General features: G+C 37.2%; 1 protein-coding gene across 7 annotated transcripts in view; it reads left to right on the top strand.

Annotated features, from left to right (window-relative positions):
* The window catches only part of TAF1 (TATA-box binding protein associated factor 1), a 110,624-nt gene that overhangs the window by 19,611 nt on the left and 68,941 nt on the right, over window positions 1–22,072 (top strand). For all 7 annotated transcript variants that reach the window (XM_045297007.1, XM_045297009.1, XM_004716661.3 and 4 more), the window contains 6 exons: window positions 405–578; window positions 803–907; window positions 3,056–3,256; window positions 3,417–3,558; window positions 4,009–4,139; window positions 4,777–4,857. In XM_045297007.1, the coding sequence (XP_045152942.1) occupies window positions 405–578; window positions 803–907; window positions 3,056–3,256; window positions 3,417–3,558; window positions 4,009–4,139; window positions 4,777–4,857 (834 nt within the window). The remainder of the gene's footprint in view (window positions 1–404; window positions 579–802; window positions 908–3,055; window positions 3,257–3,416; window positions 3,559–4,008; window positions 4,140–4,776; window positions 4,858–22,072) is intronic.

Raw genomic sequence — 22,072 nt, 5'->3', positions numbered from 1 at the left:
CATAGGCTGGTGTGCTTCTTCCATTATTTTGTTATTGATATTAGCCTTTTTGTTATTTGTTGTTTTGGTATGTTTTTGGTAGATGAAATCCAAGATGGGTGCATCTATAGAGCTAGTAACTGGATTAATGGTTTCTTGGGAGTATGGCAGGGGAAGTAAGGGGGAAATGGGGAGCTAATAACGAAGAGTAAAAGAAGAAAATGTTCTAAAATTGATTGTGGTAATAATTGTGCAACTCTTCTTGGTATGATTGATTTATATAATGGATTATATCACAATAAAACTGATCATTTAAAAAAAAAGCAAAGTAGAAGCTTTTTGGTAGGTTTGCCTCAGAATGAATCACATCAGTGAATGTAATTATTGCCCTTTCATGAAATAGACTGTGTTCTTATTCTGGACAGATGAGAGAACAAGAAAGACAAGCTTCAGGTGGTGGAGAGATGTTTTTCATGCGCACACCTCAGGACCTCACAGGCAAAGATGGAGATCTTATTCTTGCAGAATATAGTGAGGAAAATGGACCCTTAATGATGCAGGTTGGCATGGCAACCAAGATAAAAAACTACTATAAACGGGTGAGTGCTCAAAAAAATCATTGTTAATTCAGTTATAGTTTAGGTTATCCAGGGATAATCTGTATATGTACTTTTTTTTTCATAGTGTAAGCTATTTGGTAGAAATAAATTGTATCATTTTTGAAGTTAGTCATATTAGCAAAATGCTATGCTCATGGAATATTTTGTGTTGACTTAATTGTACTATCTGTGATAGTAACTGAGGCTTATTGTGTTCTTCATAGAAACCTGGGAAGGATCCTGGAGCCCCAGATTGCAAATATGGCGAAACTGTTTACTGCCATACATCTCCTTTCCTGGGCTCTCTCCATCCTGGGCAATTACTACAGGTGAGGAATTCTTTTCCTAAAGAAATTTATATGTGTCAGCCCAGAAAAAAACAGTTGCATGAGACAGTTCCTCTATTGAGTATGAAGAAAATCATTATACTCTCAAAATGGTTATACTAGCTATATTTGAAATATGTTTTTAAGTATCTTTTTTTATTGTTAAAAATTTTAAATAATTTCTTAAGATGCACACTGGTAAGAAGCCCAGAAATACCTGGGTAGCATAGGGAATCAACCTAGATTAATAATTTTCATAATTAGTTTTTATTTTCAGTCACATCAAGCAGTATTGTACAATTGCTACCAGTTTCAAAACATTCTTTTCTTGAACTCCTTGATATCAGCTCTCCTTACCCCACTCCCCCTTATCCTTATTCTGCTTGTCACTGTAGGTTCATCAATCCTGGGTTTCATGTACCAAAAATGAGAAAAACATTTAACAAAAACATTTAGCAATGACAAAATACATCAGAGATAAACCCCAATATGAAAAAAGCAAATCATACAAAAAGTTGAAATCCTGCTGATCAGGCCCAATGTGTATCAGTGGGGAATCAAGTGACAAGTTCTAACTATTCAAGTCAGGTTAATCATTTTGGTCTCCTATAGTCATCTTTCCAATGTAGTTAATTTTAAAATGTTGATTAGTATCTGTAAAATTGATCTTTTTTGGTTATGTGTGAATTTTGACTGATACCACTCCAGTGCCATGGAACCATATTACAATTCTTTTTGATTCTTCTTTGTCCTGATGGATATAGAGGAACCATCTGGTAACTTGGCTTTTGCATTTTTTGTTAAAGGAAAGTACAGATTCCACCAGTGATGTAGGAAGAAGTCTCTAGCACATTTCTACTTTGACTCTTTTCTCCATTTCATTTCCCTTGGCAGTCTTAATCCTTTTGTATTTGGCTTATTCCACTATCACTGTTTCTTATTTTCTTAAAGTATCGAAGTCTGTTTTGTGGGGAATGACACAAATGGTTCTCAGCTACTAGCTGAATGTTTGGTGCTTTAAAACCCTCCAGAAGCACCTCAGAAGAAAGGCCTGGCTATATGCTTCTGTAAAGGCCACAGCCTTGAAAACCCTCTAGAGTTTAATTCTACTCTTAAAACATGGGATGGCCATGAGTTGGAATGGACTTCTCAACAGCAGCTGATTTGGGCTTTAATCTGTCGTCTAGTTTCTAGAAGATTGTGACCCTCTTTGTTCCTGGCATTTTCTCTCCCTGTAACTTTCTCTTGAAGTTTTCTAGGAATTCATCACCTTTATTTGTAATATCTTAAGGTTTTCTTTCTGCCCTCTCTTGTATTTCCTTTTTTTTACCTGTTTTACCTTTACAATGTTTTATCTATATAGTGACAATCGTTTTTTCTATGCACCTAAGAAGACATAGAATCACAGGCTTGTTGATTCCCATCTGCTTGTTACTTTAATTAACAAAATGTTTCTGTTCTCTCTGTGTATTGAATTTTATCTCTAGCACATCTCCTACCTCATTGGGTTTTTTTGTATTTAAATTCATCCACTCATTCAACAAAATTTAATTTTGCCTATTGTGTGTCTGTTAGAAAAGGACATGCTGCTTATTAGTAAATTAGAGGGTTTGTGAAATGAAAATGAGGGAAACGCTCCATGAGATAGTTTGACACAATGGCCATGACTTAGCAATGATCATGAAGATGGTGTAGAACCAGACATTTTGTTTTGTTTTTCTTGAGCCAACTCGAAGGCAATTAACAACAACAGCAATTGTGTGTCAGGGGCTATGCTGGAGTCTGTGGTAATAGTTATTGTTAGTTTATAAAGCAATTTTCATATGTAGTACTCATAACACTACTGTAAGGTATGAGCAGTTTAAGTATTTTCATTTTATAGATGATAAAAATGCAGCACAGATTTGTTACATAACTTGTTTGGTGTCATACATTGAGTGGAAGAATTAGTGCCATCTCATCCCCAATCCTGTAGTTTCTCTATTACTGGTGAAAATTGTGTGTCTAACCCTGTTTTCTTTTTCACATAATTTATGTGATTGTTGAGGTCATATGAGTATGGAGAGCAGACAAGCTTGGTTTTTGTCTCCAGAGAGAGGATTTCCTAAGACTTCTTTGAATATAATCTTTGTGTGTTTTTACTCTTGTTAGGCATTTGAGAACAACCTTTTTCGTGCCCCAATTTATCTTCATAAGATGCCAGAAACTGACTTCCTGATCATTCGAACAAGACAGGCCTACTATATTCGGGAATTAGTGGATATTTTTGTTGTTGGCCAGCAATGCCCCTTGTTTGAAGTTCCTGGGCCCAACTCCAAGAGAGCCAATACACATATTCGTGACTTTCTACAGGTAAGGATAAAGGAGTAGGGGTGAAGTCAGGGTGTACTCGAAAGGTATGTGAACTTGGGGCCATACCAGGAAAGATCAGAACAGATTGCTGAAAAGGCCCTAGTTTAGACCTTTTATCCTTTACTATGTCAAATTGAGTGTATTTGATTTGTTTGGGCAGGTTTTTATTTACCGCCTGTTCTGGAAGAGTAAAGATCGGCCGCGGCGGATTCGAATGGAAGATATAAAAAAAGCTTTTCCATCCCATTCAGAAAGCAGCATCCGGAAGAGGCTAAAGCTTTGCGCTGATTTCAAACGCACAGGTTGTGTCTAGTTATTAGTCTTTTCTAACTTCTCGGCCTGAGGGAGGGAATGTGATGACTCTGAGTAAACGATAAGAAATCTGCTAATAAAATAGAACTTATCGTCATTGAAAGGAGAAAGTAAAATGTCATCTTATACTATGGAGGCACTTAGTGCTGTTGTCATCTTGACTGCCAGGAAGTAAGGTGTGATTGTTGAACAGAAGTACTGTATCATTAAGTTTTCTCATGGTGAGTGAAGTTTTTCCTAATGTTGAATTTTAAGGGAGAAATCTTGAAATGCAGGTAGCATTTCAGTTGTCTTTCTTGGCCAGATAGATATTTACGGATAGGCCTTTTCCTTTCTAGGGGACAGCTTGATTCAGTCTTTTTTATTTCACTTGCTATCAGTGAGTGTTGGGACTGTTGACATTTAGAGCAGCTTCATATTCCATCTCTGTATCTTTCCAGGGATGGACTCAAACTGGTGGGTGTTGAAGTCTGATTTTCGTTTACCAACTGAAGAGGAGATAAGAGCTATGGTGTCTCCTGAGCAGTGCTGTGCTTATTACAGCATGATAGCTGCAGAACAGCGATTGAAGGTGAACACCTTCCACTTGATCACTGTCTGTGCCAATGAGTAGGGGGAGAAGCTTTTTCTGACTTTAAGAGATGGCTACTAGATGTTTACCAATTATTTAAAACTTAAAACTGTATTAAGTATTCTCTGTGTATATCAGTTCTGTGTCAGATATTGGTGGAAAGGCTTAATAAGGGACTTGATGTACATTACTTTGAAAATGTTGGCTTATCCTTATGGATGGAGATTTAAGTTTATTTTCTTTGTAAACCAGGATGTAAACAAGGTAAGTACTTGTCCGTTTCCCTTGTCCTATGTGAATAAAGATGGAGATTGAGCTAGAATTGTGTTTTAGAGAAGCACAGTATTTTTATCAGGCCAAAATAGAAATAGTTCAGCTAGAGTGGGACAGCATTGCACTGTACCACTGAGTTAATGAGATTGAGCTGTTGGGTATCTCTTTACCTTTTGAGCCCTGATTGTTTATCGGCTAGTATCTTCTATTCAAGGATATTGAATGACGATGCAGACCTGACTTTATACATTTTTTTATACTTATGCTGTACTTGGCCGTTCTGTAACACTTGACATTTAGTAAAATTTGTGCTTTGTGTTTATCAACCATTTGATTGATATACGGATGGATTTGCCCTTTTCAGGATGCTGGCTATGGCGAAAAGTCTTTTTTTGCCCCAGAAGAAGAAAATGAAGAGGATTTTCAGATGAAGATTGATGATGAGGTTAGACTTACAGTAGTTTCTGTGTTTTTTTATTAGAATATTCTATATCATTTTTTAAAAAGCTTTATTCAGATATGATTAACATATAATAAACCATATATTTAAAATATACCATTTAATATTTTTAATGTGTATGTACCTGGGACAAGACAAATGCCTATGGTAAGATGTAACTATATCCACCACTCCCTAAAGTATTTTAGTGCCTCATAAATAATGTTTTCCAATTTCTTCCTTTCTGTTCCCTGGCAATCACTGCTGAGAGGAATTACTGAAAGCTAATTGACTCATTCCCCCTTAAGTCAATTCCCACACATACCTGCCCTACTCAACAGATTAGAACTGCCCCCTGTGGGCTTCTGAGACTAGAGAAAGCCTCATCTTTTTCCCATACAGTGACTGGTGGTTTTAAACTGCTAACCTTGCTCTTAGCAGTCCAGTATATAACCCACTACGCAACAAAGGCCCTTTTTCCCCTTACTATAGGTTACTGTATAAAGGTCGAACATGATAGTGGGACAGGCGGAAAGTAAAAGGAAATCGGAAAGAACTAGGAGACAAAGGACATTTTTAGAGGTATAAATACAGGTGTATACATATGTAATATATTTTCATATAACAATAGGGACATAGTTCTATGGATATATGTTAAATAAGGTAGAAGGATGCTGGGCCTCTACTCAAGTATTCCCTCAACGCAGGAACACTGTGTTCTAATAACCTAGCATTCTGTGATGCTCACCTTCCTGACACCATCACTGAAGACAGAATGGGTGCATAAGCAAATGTGAAGAAAGGTGATGGTTCCTGGCTATCAAAAGATAATAGCATCTGGGATCTTAAAGGCTTGACGATAACGCAAGCGGCCATCTAGCTGAGAAGCAACAAAACTCACATGAAAGAAGCACACACCAGCCTGTGTGATATTGAGGTGTTGATGGGATCAGGTATCAGGCATCAGAAGTCCCTGAACAATCAATCATATCGTTGGGAACAAGGGGGAGGGCAGAGTAGAGACTCAAAGTCCATCTGTAGACAATTGGACATCGCCTCACACAAGGGTCACAAGGAAGGGATGTGCAAGCCAAGGTGCAGTATAGCACCAATGAAACAACATTCCTCTGGTTTTTTAATGCTTCTCTGCCCCCTCTCCCCACTATCATGACCCCAATTCTACCTTACAAATCCGGCTAGACTAGAGCATATACAGGGGTACAGATAAGAGCTGGAAACATGGAATCCAGGACAGATAACCCCTTCAGGAACAATAATGGGAGTAGCGGTGCCGTGAGGGTAGGGGGGAGGTGGGGAGAGAAAGAGGGAATCTACCACAAGGATCAACATATAACACACACCCCAAGGGAGATGAGCAACAAAACTGGGTGAAGGGAGACCGGTTGGTGTAAGATGAAAATGATTTATAAATTATCTAGGGTTCATGAGGGAGGGGAGAGTGGGGGATGGAAGGGGGAAAATGAGCTGATACCAAGGGCTCAAGTAGATAGAAAATGTTTTAAAGAGGATGATGGCAACATAAGTACTAATGTGCTGTCACCAAAGATGTATGGATTGTTATAAGAGCTGTAAGAACCCTCAATAAAATGATTAAAGAAAACATGCCAAACTTCTAAAGTGATTACTATTTCCCATAGCCACCAGCTGTGCATAAGAGTTCCAACTAATCCATGTCTTCTTCATCACTGGGTGTGATCGGTCTTTTTAATGTTGGCTATTCTAATAGGTGCGTAGTGGCTTTCCTAGTGGTCCCTCAATGGCGTAAATATTTTTAATTGACTGCTAACCGAACAGTTGGTGATTAAAATTCACTCAGGAATCCCACAGAACACCTGGCAGTCTGCATCTATAAAGATTACAGCCAAGAAAGTCTTAAGGAACACTTTAACACTGTAACATGAGGAGTTGCCATGAGCTGGAATCAAATTGATTGCAACGGTTTGTTGTTGAATAATGGCTAAGAAGGTTAATTTTTCTTTCATGTGCCTATTTACCATCCATATACTTTCTTTGGGGAAGTGTCTTTTACATACCTTTTGTCCATTTTTACTGTTTTTTTAGGCTCTCACGTATATATTTTATTTCATGCATCTCTATAAATTCATCTGTAAATTGGAGAAAGTAACACAAATTTTATAAAAACAATGTCGACGTTTAAAAAAAAATTTTAGCTCTAAAAAAATTTTTTTTTAGCTCTCAAGGCAGTATTTGGCCAAAGATAAAGTCTACAGGTTTAGGCAAGGAGGAAGAATGCAAACAGGAAACACGGGGGAAGTAGGAGAAATCATGGTATAAGGATTGCAAAGAAAGAGCTGAAGCAAAATGTGTATAAATTGCTGAATGTAAAACTGCTGATCTGCTCTGTAAATTTTTACTTAAATCACAATTAACCCCCCCTTTTTTTAGTTTACTATTATTTGTTTTTTTATTACTGAGTTGAGAATTTATATTCTAGGAATGAATTTATCAGATGTTTAATTTGTAGAGTGTCTTATGAAAAGTAGAAGTCTAACTTTTCTGTTCTTATTTGGTGTCATATCTAAAAAACTTTTGCCTAATCAAAAGTCATAAGGTTTTTGTCTTTATACTTTTATTATATAAATTTTATTGTTTTAGGCCTCAATATTTAGCTCTATATCCCATTTTTGAGTTAATTTTTATATAGGGTGCAAAATAGGGATTAAAGTTCATTTGTATCCAGTCTGCTCTCTTTCTCTTCACTAATGCATTTAATTATTTACATACAATGTAATTATTAGTAGGTATGAATTTATTGCTGTCATTTTGCTATGTTTTTTTTATCTCATGGCACTGCTGATTTCTTTATAAATTCTGTGCTGAAAAAAATTCTGTGCTGAGTTTATTTTGCTGGTTAACTTATCTTTTCATTTTATTCATTTCTGTTGTTTTAGTGTCTAGTAAACATTTATGAATCTCCTTGTTGTTTTGATGAGATTACTCATTCCCTTGTGTTTACCCTGTAGCTTATTTCTTCCCAAGCTTAAGACAGTCTGTTCTATTTTGAAAACTACCTGATTTCCTCTCAATTTTAAAGTTCTATATCTACATTATAATTGTTTTTGTTGCAAATTGATATCTCCAGTTCCCTGTTTTCAGTCTTGTAATTTTATTTTCCTTTGGGTTATTGTATATCTTGTTTGACTTCTGAGTGCTATTGTCATGTATATTAATCTAAGATTATCGCCTACTATTAATTCTCTGTCCTAAAAACTCCCCTTAGTGTTTCTTGTAAGGTTTTTAGAAATTCCTTAATTTCTATTATCTCGAAGTATCCTATTTGAAGAAAAATTTTGCTGAGTATATGATCCTTGGTTGTCATTTTTTTCTTTCTTATATATCATCCTGTACTGCATTCTTGCTTGGATGGTTTCTGCTAAGAAATTAGAGTGTGGTTTTACTGGTTCTCCTTTGTATGAAACGTTCTATGAAGCCTGAGCAACTCAGAATTCTTTTCTTTACTCTTTGAAAGCTTGATTATGATTTTGAAGTTTGAATATTATTTTCTTTTGGTGTCTCTCTTGTTAAGAGTTTTTTCTTCTTTGGGTTTCATTCACCTTCCTAAATGCATACCTTCTTGTCATTTATGATGTTAAGAAAGCTCTGTCCAAACAATTCCTGAACAGTTTTATTCTGCTTTTTGTTTCTTTCTGTCCTGGAATTCTAATTATTCTTGATGGTGCCTCACATCATTCTCAGGCTTTCTTTGGATTTTTTAATTATTCCTTTAGGAGATTACTATTGAGAGATTTATCTTCAAACTCATCAATTCAGCCTTACATTGATGCAGTTCTACTCCTTTGCTCTTACATTGCAATGTGTATTTCTGAAATCTTAGTATTAATCTTCTGGATTTCTATTTGCTGTTTTTGTATAGTTTCTAAATTTTCATTTATTTTTGTCATTTTGTTTTAGGGGTAGGTGGGAGATAAATACCAAAGAGTGGAATGACTGCATTTTCCAGTGTTTCCCTGAATTCTTCTGAATGTATTTTCCTGTTTTCCCAATCTTTCTTTAAATCCAGTGAAGAGAACTATAAGCTATTCTTTTGAATTTCTTATCAGGTAGATTCAAGTCTTCTGTTACCTTTTTGAGCAATTGTTTCTTATTTCTTATTGTGAACTGAATTGTCTCTTATCTTTGAGATGATGCTATTAGGTGCCATCAAGTAGATTCCCATTCATAACAACCCTGGGTACAACAGAAGGAAATACTATCCTGGCATGTGCCTCCCCACAATCTTTGTTTGAGCCCATTGTGGAAGCCACTGTATCAATACATCTTATCAAGAGCCTTCCTATTTTTCCTCTGCTTTTTGTTTTACCAAGCATGATGCCGTTTTCTAGGGACTGGTTTCTCCTGATAATATATCCAGTGCATATGAAACAAAATCTCACCATCTTCTTTTCTAAACATTCTGGCTGCACTTTTTCCAATACTGGTTTGTTTATTCTTTCCATAAGAAAGCAGTGCCTGGCATGTAGTAAAGAGTGACTGGTTGCAAACAGAAGCAGAGCATGAGTACAGCTTGTGCTCTTCTAAGATTAAAATGAATAACGTGTGGGTGTCTAAAAATTTAAGAAAGTAAGGACTTGTTGAATGACCTTCAAGATTGAATCTTAGAGAATTGCCTGCTGTTTAGCTAATTGTTGAAGCATGTACACTGTTTCAATTCTGTAATTACTGAAGTGTAGGGTCTATGATACTCAGGTTCCTGAGGAGGATAGGCTGTTTTGATTAAACGTTCAGTGTCATTGAGTGTATTTTGACTTGGGTTTTTTAAAATTTTTGTTGTTCTTTTTGAGACCAAATGCTATAAAACATATACCAAAAAAAACCCAAACATATACCAATCCAACTATTTCTGGTGTACTGTTGATGAAATCTACAAATGAAGCAACCATTCTCACCTTTTCTGAGTTGTTTCTTCCCCATTAACATTAAACTCTACCCCCTGAGATTCCTATCTAATCTTTCACCTCGTTAGGCATTTTGATCCCTTATATGTTGTTTTTAAAATATGCATAATGAGTAAGGCAAACTTTTTAAAAAATAATTTAGCTAAACTTCTACTTGGTTTTGAGATTTCAGAGGATATTTTTGGTTTTAGTTTTAAAGTACTCAAGGCAAAGTTTCATGAGTTCATCTGGTTTTTATAGCTCCAGAAAGTCTGCAGTCCATGAGAATTTGAAATTCTCTTCTATGTTTTCCCTCATTTGATCAGGATTTTGCTATAGAATCTTTGACCATATAATTCAATAATGGTAGCCTGGCACCATCCAGTTATTCTGATCTCACAGCAGAGACAACACACCATTTCTTCCTATTCTTGACTCTCCTTGTTCTGTTGCTTCAAGCAGATACAGACCAAATGTTCCTTGGTGGGGTACTTGCAAGCTTTTAAAACCTGAGGGACTCCACAAAGAATTTGGAGGTGTGAGCAGAAGCACTAACTTGTCATTAGGCCAATTAAGTGGGATGTCCCATGAACCATTGCCCTAAGCTTCCAAACCAGAGAACTAAATTCTTGTTTGGCTGTATATAAGCAGCCCCAACCGCTTTAGCTACTCCTTTTATTTTGTGGGGGAAATCGTCATTTTTCTTAACATGAGTATATCACCAAACTTCAGCCAATTCAACCTTTTGCAGGCACACAACTTACTTACAGCAATTTTAATAATTAGTGGTGTGGCCCATCAACATTTTTCCATCAGAATTTAATACTAAATGAGCATTTCCCCCACCCTCTTCCTTCCTTCCTTTCCCTGATAACCACTAATAAACTTTTGTCTTTGTACATTTGCCCTTCCTTGTTTTTGTATGTGAGGTCATATAATATTTGTCCTTTTGTGGTTGACTTATTTTACATTGCATAATGTCTTCAAGTTTTATCCATATCGTAGCAGGTATCAAGATTTCCTTTGTCCTACTGACTTGAGTAGTATTCCATTGTATGTATGTGCCACATTTTCTTCATTCATCTGCTGATGGGCATTTTGGTTGTTTGCCCATTATAAATAGTGTTACAATGAAAATTGGTGTAGAAGTCTGAAGTTTCTGGGGAGTATACCCAGGAGAGGAAATGCTGGGTTATGATGGTTTTACCCATCTTTGAGGAACTACTATGCTGGGGTTTTTAAAAAATCATTTTATTGGGGGCTCATACAACTCTTATTACAATCCATACATACATCAGTTGTGTAAAGCACATTTGTACATTTCGTTAGCCTCATCATTCTCAAAACATTTGCTCTCCACTTAAGCCCCTGGCATCAGCTCATTTTCCCCCTCCCTCCCCTACTATACTGCTTTTACAACATCTGTAGCTATTTTGCATTTCTAGCAGCAATGGATTTCCCTACACTTTCACCAACATTTGCTATTTTCTGCCTCTTTTAAAAAAATACTATTCATCCTAGTGGGAATGAAAATGGTACTCGTGTTTTTTATTTCTACATATGATGGTTAATGATACTGATCATCTTTTCATGCATTTGGCGTCCATTTGAATGTTTCCTTTGGTGAAATGCATATTTAAGTATTTTGCCCATTTTATGATTGCATTACTTGTGTTTTGTTAAGTTGTTGAAGCTTCAGATAAATGTTGGTTATTAGATTGTTATAGTCTATAACTTTAATAACTTTTCAACCCTCCCAAAACCTTGCTATGTCACTTCATTTTTTTCCATCTAACTTTTGCTGGCTTTTATCTTCTACTTCCCCAAATTAATTCATGTCTTTCCTCTACTCATTTTCTCCATCTCTCCCTTCCCCTCCCACCTTTTGTAGCCATCAAAGTCTGTTTTGGAAAGGTAACCTTTATGTTAATTTTTTTGGTATTAGTGATCTTACACAATGTTTGCCCTGTTGTGTTGACTAACTTCACTTAGCATAATGTTCTCGAAATTCATCTATGTTGTGATGTGTTTCAGTTTCATCATTATTTGTTAAAACCAAAGGTTTTCCATTCTTCTCCCTTGGGCATTTTGATTGTTTACATCTGATTGTTTACATCTTCTTGCTGTTGTGAATAGTACTGTGATGAACATGGGTCTGTGTACTGTATATCTGCTATTACTTTGTTCGTTGTTTCTCTAGGGCAGTAGTTCTCAACCTTCCTAATGCCGTGACCCTTTAATACAGTACTTCATGTTGTGGTGACCCCCCCAACTATAAAGTTATTTTTGTTGTTATTTCATAACTGTAATTTTGCTACTGTTATGAATCGGGTGACCCCTGTGAAAGGGTTGTTCGACCCCCAGGTTGAGAACCGCTTCTTTAGGGTATATTAAGTAGTAGAAAGATTGCTGGGTATTTCTATTCCCAGTTCTTTGAGGAAGTGCCATAGTACTTGGTTGTAAAATTTTACAGTCCACCAGCAGTGCATGAGGCTTCCAATCTGTCTATACCCTCCACATTTATTTTCTATTCTTGTGTTTGTTTAACTTTACTATCATTGACAGTTTGAGGTAGTATCTTACCATTTTCATTTTATTTGAATGGCTAGTGATTGCAAACATTTTTTTTTCATGTTTGTTGGCCACCTGGATGTCTTTGGTGAATTCTCTTGTCCCTTTCCCTTTCCCATTTTTTATTGACTTGTCTTTCTTGTTGAGGTGTTGCAGTGTTCTATAGACTTTTAAAGAATAGTCCCTTGTCCAATATATCATTGCCAAAATTTTACCCACTCTGTAGGTTCTCTTACTCTTAGTGAAGTCTTTTGATGCACACGTGTGCCTTATATTTAGGAGATATTTTCATCTAGTTTTACCTTCTGTTCTTTGTGTGTGTGTGTTTCAGTGTATTTAATGGTATGTTTATGCTGCATATTCGAGCTCAAAAGTTCTATTTTTTCTTTTGTGTGTGTGTGTGTGTGTGTGTGTGTGTGTGTGTGTGTGTGTCTTCTCAGCTGGAACGTCTCCCAGCTAGTCCTATTTTTTCATTGATGATCTTTATAGTTCCAAGGTTGACATTTAGGTCTTTAATCTATATCGAGTTGATTTTTTTTATGCAGTTGAGGTATGGATCTTGTTTGTAGGAATTCACTTTTGCAAATATCATTTGCTGAAGATACTATCATTGTCCATCTCATTTAATGTATTTCACCTCTTTGTGAAAAATCTGTTGTCTGTAAGTGGATACATTTATTTTTGGGTTCTCTGTTCTGTTCCATTGGAATACATGTGTATTATACTATTACTGAACTATTCTGACTAACATGGCTATGTAACAGGTTTTGTGGTCTAGAAGTGAGAAGGCTCCTACATAGTTCTTTAGTACTGCTTTGCTTATTGAGTCTTACCTTTCCATATAAAATTATTGATTCACCCTTTCTTTAAAGAATAGTGTTAGGATCTGTATCAGCATTATATGTATACATTGCTTTGGTTAATATTGACATTTTCACAAGGTTAAATCATCTATTATGGAAGCTGCCTCCATTTACGTTGGTTTCTCTTAGTTTCTTGGATAATGTTTTCTAGTTTTCTTTAAGTCTTCTGTTTCTTTGGTTAGGTTTATTCCTAGGTAATTCATTATTTGGTTAGCTATTTTAAATGGTGTTGTTTTCTTGATTTCCTTTTGGAATCCACTTTATTTTTTTTAATACTTTAATATTTTTTTTTACTCTTTAATATTTAACATATGTGTTACCCCTTAACCCTACCCTAACCCTGAACACTTAATACTTAACACATATGTTAACACATTACCTAACTAACATTAAACCTGACCCTAACCCTTAACTCATTTTTAAAAATGTTTAATTAAAAGATCATTTTATTGGGGGATCTTACAACTCTTATAACAATCAATTGTATCAAGCATATTTGTATGTATGTTGCCACCATTAATTTCTAGACATTTCTTTTCTATGAAGCCCTTGGTATCAGCTCCTCCATTTTTTTCCTCCCTCCCCCTCCCCCCCTTGCGACACCTTGATAAATTATAAATTATTGTTTTCATATCTTACACTGCTATCTTCCTTCCCCCACAGTTTCTATTGTTTGTTCCCCTGGAGAGATGTGTGTGTGGTTATGCGTCGATCATTCCCCCTTCCTCTCTTCTCCCCATCTTCCCCGTCCCCTTCGCTACTCCCATCACTTCCCGGATTCGGTGTGTCCTGAGCTCTTATCTCTTATCTGTACCTGTGCACATGCTCCTGCAGTGAAAGGCAAGACTGGGCTCATGATAGTGGGACATGAGGAAGTCTCAAAGAATCCATTTGATTTTCTTATCTTAATCTTGTACCCTGCCATTGCTGTTGAGTCTCTTATTGCCAACAAATTTCTTATCAAGCCTTTGGGGTTTTCTGTGTATAGAATCATACCATCTGCAAAAAGAAGTGTGTTTTACTGCTTTTCCGATATAGGTGCCTTTGATTTCTTTTTGTTGTTTTTTTTTTGTTTTGTTTTTTTTATATGGAGTTTGGACTGCTCATCTTTATACAATGATATCTTCTTTTTTCTTTGATTTCTTTTTGATAGCTAAGACTTTCAGAACAAAAGTAAGAGGGGTGATATAGGGCATATTTGTGTGGTTCCTATTCTTAAGGGGAATGCTTTCAGGTTTTTCCCCACTGGAGTGTGATGTTGCCCTTTTGGTTTTGCATATGTGCCCTTTATTATCTTGAGGAATCTCCCTTATAATACATGTTTTCTATTTAAAAAATCATTTTATTGGGGGCTCATACAGCTCTTAATCACAATCCATATATATATATCCATTGTGTCAAGCACATTTGTATATTTGTTGCCATCATAATTTTCAAAACACTTTCTTTCTACTTGAGCCTTTGGTATCAGCTCCTCATTTCCCCCCACCCTCTCTTCTTCATGAACCCTTGATAATTTATAAGTTATTATTATTTTGTCATGTCTTACTCTGATATCTCCCTTCATCCACTTTTCTGTTGTCCGTTCCCCTGAGAGGGGATTATATTATAGATCATTGTGACCGGTCCCTCCTTTCTCCCCCCACCTTCCCCTTCCCCTTCTGTTATTGCTCCTCTCATTATTGGTCCTGAGGGGTTTATCTGCCCTGCATTCCCTGTGTTTCTAGCTCTTATCTGTACCCGTGTATATGCTCTGGTCTAGCCAGATTTGTAAGGTAGAATTAGGGGTCAAGATAGTGAAGGGAGGAAGCATTAAAGAACTAGAGGAAAGTTGTATGTTTCATCGGTGCTATACTGGACCCTGACTGGCTCATCTCTTGCTTGTGACCCTTCTGTCAGGGGATGTCCAATTGTCTACATATGGGCTTTGGCTCTCCACTCTGCACTCCCCCCCTCATTCACATTGATAGGATTTTTGTTCTGATACCTGATACCATTGATACCTCATGATCGCACAGGCTGGTGTGCTTCTTTCTTTCTGTCTTTTTTTAACATCATTTAATTAGGGGCTCATACAACTCTTATTGCATTTGTACATTCATTGCCCAGCTGGTGTGCTTCTTTCATGTGGGCTTTGTTTGCTTCTCAGCTAGATGGTCGCTTGTTTATCTTCAAAGCCTTTAAGTCCCCAGACGCTTTATCTTTTAATAGCTGGGCATCATCAGCTTTCTTCACCACATTTGCTTATGCACCTGCTTTGTCTTCAGTGATCGTGTCCAGAAGGTGAGCATCACAGAATGGCAGGTTATTAGAACAAAGTGCTCTTGCATTGTGGGAGTACTTGAGTAGGGGCCCAATATATGTCTGCTACCTTAATACTAAGCCTATAAATATATGTATATAGATCTATTTCCCTATCGTTACATATAAATATATTTACATATGTACATGCCTATATTTAGACCTCTATAATTGCCCTTTGCCTCCTAGTTCTTTCCTCTATTTCCTTTTACTTTCATCCCACTGTCACTTTCAGCCTTCATTTGGGTTTCAGTAATTCCTCTCGGTTACATTGCCCTTGATCAATCCCTTCCAGGCTTCCTACACCTTCCTTACCATCGATTTTATATCACTTGTTCCCTTGTCCCTGGGTTTGTTAACACCCACTTCCAGTTGTTTTTTCCTCCAAATTTTTTATCCCACCTGTATTATCTAGGTAGACCTGCAGAGATAATGATATGCACAATAAACAAGACAGCAAAACAAAGCAACAAAAGAAAACAAAACAACAACAAAAACCAACACAAAGAAAAGCCTGTAAATAGTTCCAGGTCTGTTTGTTGACCTTTAGGAGTATTTCCTGTGGGGTCTGATGGGTTACCACACCCTGGCCCCAGTATTCCCAGGAACTTCATTGCTTTGCTCCCCTTGCTGCTCTGTTGCATGCCCTTAGTTTAGCATTTCGCCTCGGTGTGGTTGGGTCAGATTGGGCACAGTTCCTGCACTGTGCCTCCAGTTATGTTCTTCTTAGCCATATGGGTGTGTGTCTCATGATGGGGCCGGCCCTATGGTCCTCTCTGCATTGGCTGCTCTGAGCAGGAATATCATCCTCTGGTCTTGGTGGGCCAGGATATATTCCACTCTCTCTTCTTCCCTCTTCATTTGCTTCTGTGTACTCTGATCAGACATGTCCCTCTCCTTGAACTGTAGCTTAAGTTCTGTTCTCTGAAGTGAATTCTTCTGGGGAAAGAAGGTGGGGTGTCCACATAGTTGGTGTTAGGGCCAGCCATCCTCATTTCATTTCTTATCTGTGCTATTTGTAACTTTTCTTTTTAAGTTTACCAGTAGTTTATCAATTTTGTCAATCATTTTGTTTCATAATTTTCTGTTTTCTGATTAATTTCTACTTTATTAATGATAAACAATAGGAGATAATAAGAGTAGTCTTTATTTCTTTTCTGGTAGCTGACAATTTACTTTGCTGCTCTTGTTTTAATTGTTAAAGATGGTGGGTTAAGGTGTTAACTTTGGTTATTTGATGTGTGTATTTATTGATATGAATTGCCCTCTAAGTACTGCTTTTGCTGTGTCCCAATGGTTTTGTTATATTTTCATTCTAGTTTGTTTCAAGGAATTTAAAGTTTTCATTCCTTATTTCTTCAATTACCCAGTAGTTTTTAAGCCAGGTGTTCAGTTTCCATGTATTTGATTTTCTTTCTTTTGTCCTTTTATTGTTTTTTTTTAATCATTTTATTGGGGGCTCTTACAGCTCTTATCACAATCCATGCATCCATGCATTGTGTCAAGCACATTTGTACAAATGTTGCCATCAGTTTCAAAACCTTTTCTTTCTACTTGAGCTCGTGGTATCAGCTTCTCTTTTTTTCCCCTCCCTCTCCCACCCTCCTACTCCCACAAACCCATGATAAATTATAAATTATTATTTTTTCATGTCTTATTGCCTTTGTATTGTTGATTTCTAATTTTATGTTAAGATCTGAGAAAATAATATCTTGCTTTTTTTAAATTTAACAAGATTTGCTTTTGTGGTTTAACGTATGATCTTCTCTGAATATGTTCCTTTAATTATTTTGCTTAGTTTTTTTGGTCTTTACTGAGATTTTTTTCTAGTTGTCTTTCCTCAAGAGTGCTATATTGAAATCTCTTACTGTTACTGTAGTGTAGCCTGTTTCTATCTTCACTATAATTTGATTAATTTACTTTGAGGATCTTCAGTTGGATGCATACATATTTGTAGTGTTTGTTTTCATGTTCATTCATCTGTCCCTTATGTAGTGCTGTTCTTTGCCTCTCATGTTAGATTTTGTCTTGAAATCTATTTCACCAGAGATTAATATTGCCACTTTGGTGTTTGAGGTTTTATTTTTTATTGCTACTAGCTTGATGAAGGAGCCCTGGTGGTGTAGTGGGTTATGATGTTGCACCACTAACTACAAGGCTAGCAGTTCAAAACCAATAGCTGCACTGTGGGAGAAAGATGAGGCTTTCTACTCCCATAAAATCTTATGGTCTCAGAAACCCACATGAGCAGTTCTACTCTGCCTTATAGGGTCGCTCTGAGTCAGAATTAACTTGATGGCAATGAATTAGGTTTGGGTTTTATTACCTTGATTCTCCCCCCCTCCCCCCATCCTTTGGTTTTGTTTTTTTTTTAGTCTATTTTTGTCATTGTTTCTGAAGTGTATCTCTGTCTCAACTGTTGAATTTAATCCATTCCCATTCCTATTCAGTAACTTTTTTTTTTTTTCACCTCAAGAGGATTTACTCTTTACCAATGCTATCAGCTTTCCATCCCCCCTGAATGACTTTTTTGATAAATATTAATTTATTGCTGTCATTTTGTTATGTTCTTTTGTGGTGTTAGTGGTGTCTTTGTTCCTTCTAAATTTCTAAGCTAAGTTCCTTTTGTTTGTATTTTATTTTTCCTCTTTTCCTTTGTTTTTTTTTTACTGTTTACTAGATATTTCTGATTTCTTTTCTTTGATGTGGTTTATCCATTTTCTTTGAGACTAATAAGTTATTCAAGCCAAGTATGTTCTCTCTTCAGAAGTACTTGACTTCCTCTATGAACAACTTCCTCTATACTGTCCTCTCTTAATTTATTTGTAATTATCTTCATTGTGGAACAAAATTTCCGACTCCCTATTTTTGTAAGTTAGTTTTATTTTGGGTACATCTTTAAGTGTTTTGATTCTGAGTGGTGCTATCTCAGGTTGATGTCTGCTGCTCTTGTTGGTTTTCTTTTTTTAATTAAGTCATTATATTGGGGACTCTTACAGCTTTCATCATAATACATACATACATACATACATACATACATGTGTCAAGCACATTTGTACATGTGTTGCCATCATTTTCAAAGCATTTTTTTCTACTTGAGCATGTGATAGCAGCTACTCATTTTTCTCTCCCTCTTCCACCCTCCCTGCCTTGATAAGTTATAAATTATTATTATTTTCATATCTTACTCATGTCTCACTTCATCCGCTTTTCTGTTGTTTGTTCCCCTGGGGGGAGGTGTTCTATGTCAATCATTGTATTCAATTCCCCCCTTTCCTCCCCCCACCTTCCCCTTATCCCCCTGGTATCTATTTCATTATTGGTCCTGAGGGGTTTATCTGTCCTGGATTCCCTGTGTTGTGGGCTCTTATCTGTACCAGTGTACATGCTCTGATCTAGCCAGATTTGTAAAGTAGAATTAGGGTTATGATAGTTGGCAGGGGGTGGGCATTAAAGAATTCGAGGAAAGTTGTATGTTTCATCAGTGCTGTACTGCACCCTGACTGGCTCATCTCTTCCTTGTTACCCTTCTGTAAGGGCATTTTGAATTGTCTACAGATGGGCTTTGGGTCTCCACTCCGTACCCTCCCCCCATTTACATTGATATGATTTTTTTCTTCTGGGTCTTTGATGCCTGATACCTGATGCCATCAACACCTCATGATCACACCGGCAGGTGTGCTTCTTCCATGTAGGCTTTGTTGCTTCTCTCCATTATCTTTTCATTCCATTTTATTTCCAGAAGACCTCTCATATACATGGCTATATATAGCTAAAGTTATAGACAGATATTGAAAATTATTAGTAAGCATGAAGTTCTGAGGTACAAGATACTGAATAATTTTGGAAAAGTTTAAATCGTAGGGTTTGTATGGTAGTTACATAATCTGGTGTCATCTTGAGACCATTAAGAGTGAAGTCTAGCCTGTCATCAGGTCAGTTTTGCAACCTCATTTGGAGGCACGATAGATATAAATAACTCACTGGAGGCCAGACAGACACTCTCTTCGCCTTGTCTTCCTGTTGACAAGACACATGGAGCTATGCTGATGGAACCAGAACCCTGGAGCTGGAGGAGCCATGTGGAAATCCATGCTAGTGCTGAGATGCTTCCACCACCACTGGATCCACCAGACTTTACATACAACAAACATCTTCCATTGCATGTGTTGTGTGAGTCTGAAGTGGAAAATTGAAGATTAGGCTAAAATCAGACTTCATGAACTTGATCTGGGCTGGGATGTTTTTTCTATATATAATTGCTCTGTTATATAAAACTCTTTTAAAAATCATTTTATTGCGGGCTCGTACAACTCTTACCACAATCCATACATCCATCCATTGTGTCAAGCACATTTGTTCATTTGTTGCCATCCTTCTCAAAACATTTTCTTTCTATTTTAGCCCTTGGTATCAGCTCCTCATTTTCCCCCTCCCTCCCTGACCCCTCCCTCATGAACCCTTGATAATTTATAAATTATTATTTATAAATGTCTTACTCTGATATCTCCCTTCACCCACTTTTCTGTTGTCCATCCTCCAAGGAGGGGCTATATGTAGATCCTTGTGATTGGTTCCCCCTTTCTCTACCCCACCTTACCCTTACCCTCCTGGTGTCGCTACTCTCATTTTGGTCCTGAGGGGTATCTCTGTCCTAGGTTTCCTGTGTTTCTAGTTCCTATCTGTACCAGTGTAATCCTCTGATCTAGCCAGATTTGTAAGGTAGAATTGGGATCATGATAGTGGGTGGGGAGGAAGCATTTAGGAACTAGAGGAAAGTTTTATGCTTCATCATTGCTACAATGCACCCTGACTGGTTGATCTCCTTCCCATGACCCTTCTGTTAGGGAATGTCCACAGTGGGCTTTCTTTGGGTCCCCACTCTACATTCCCCCTCATTCACAACTATATGATTTTTTGTTCTTTGATGCCTCATACCTGATCCCATCGACACCTCATGATCACACAGGCTGGTCTTCTTTTTTTATATGGGCTTTGTTGCTTCTCAGATGTACGCTTGTTTATCTCTTGTTGGTTTTCAGTCGAAATATTTTTTAGTCTTACTTTTACAAATTCATTAAATTTCTCCTTATTTGGGAAAGACATTTTATTTCTCCCTATAATTGAGAGAGAATTTTGCTGGATATAACATTCTTGGTTCACATTTTATTCCCTTCAATTTTATATGTGTTAGTCTGGGTTGACTAGAGAAACAAAACCAGAGACACTCATGTATGTAAGAAAGAACTTTCCAGATCAAGTCCTCAAGTCCAATATTAGCCCATATGTCCGATACCAGTCTATAAATTCCTCTTAAAATTCACACAACACATGCAGTGATGCGGAATGCAGGAAGATCACTGGCCAGTGGGAGGAAAGTCTTGTGGGTCCAGTGGCGGTAGAAGCATAACAGCACTGGTGTGGGTCTCCATGTGGCTCCTCCAGCTCCAGGGTCCTGACTTTATCAGTGTAGCTCCATGAGGCTTGTCAACAGGAATGTCTCACAGGGAGAGTGAGTATCTGTCTTCCAGTGAGCTACTTATCTCTGTCGCACCTCCAAATGAGGTCATCAGGCTGCAACCTGATTGCCAGGCTAGACTCCACCCCTCCCTCAAGTTGGACAGTAGATTATGTAACTACCACAATATGTCATTTCATACTGCCTTATTGCCTGCATTATTTATGTTGAGAATACAAGGTCATTCCTAATTGTTTCCCCTTTGTAGTTAACAATTCTTTTTTCTTTTCTTTTTTTAGAAAAAAACTTTATTCTGAATTAGATGGTTTACAAGAAAATTAATAGTGTTACCTTCCAACAATCATACACACTTTGATTCAATCCCAGCAGTTGCAATCCCCTCAATGTACCATTGCTTATCCCACTTCCTCCTTGTTTTCTGTTTCCATTCCTCCTTCACTCCTAGCCCTCTGAACTTTGTCCTTGGGTAAATGCTGTCCTTTTGATGTTAAATCATTGGTTATTCTAATGCAGAGGTGAGTTCAGTTTCAGACTGAAGAGTAAAGGTCATAGGCTTGGGGTGGGGCACCTGTCTGTTCAATCAGTAACCCTGGTCTCTTTTATGATTTTGAGTTCTGTTCCCCATTTTTCTCCCACTGTATGCAGGACCTTCTAATGTGATCCTTTAGAAACAATTGATAATGGTAGCTGAGCACCATCTAATTCTGCTGGTTTCAGAGTTGTGGGAAGTGGTGTTTGTGTGATCCACTAGGGCATTGGACTAATTGTTTTGTAAACTTTTTTTTAATCATTTTATTTGGGGCTCCTACAACTCATCACAATCCATATATCCATCCATTGTGTCAAGCACATTTGTACATCTGTTGCCATCATCATTCTCAAAACATTTGCTTTCTGCCTTAGCCATTGGTATCAGCTCATTTTTTCCCCTCCCTCCCGCTCTCCCCTCCTTCATGAACCCTTGATACTTTATAAATTATTATTTTGTCATATCTTTTCCTGTCCGACCTCTCCCTTCAACCACTTTTCTCTTGTCCATCTCCCAGGGAGGAGGTTATATGTAGATCCTT

The sequence above is a fragment of the Echinops telfairi genome, unplaced genomic scaffold, assembly GCF_000313985.2.
Source record: "Echinops telfairi isolate 266 unplaced genomic scaffold, ASM31398v2 ScPeMD7_7415;HRSCAF=8453, whole genome shotgun sequence".
Taxonomy (NCBI): domain Eukaryota; kingdom Metazoa; phylum Chordata; class Mammalia; order Afrosoricida; family Tenrecidae; genus Echinops; species Echinops telfairi.
Note: the sequence above shows the minus strand (reverse complement) of the source record. Positions and strands in the feature narration are given on the sequence as shown.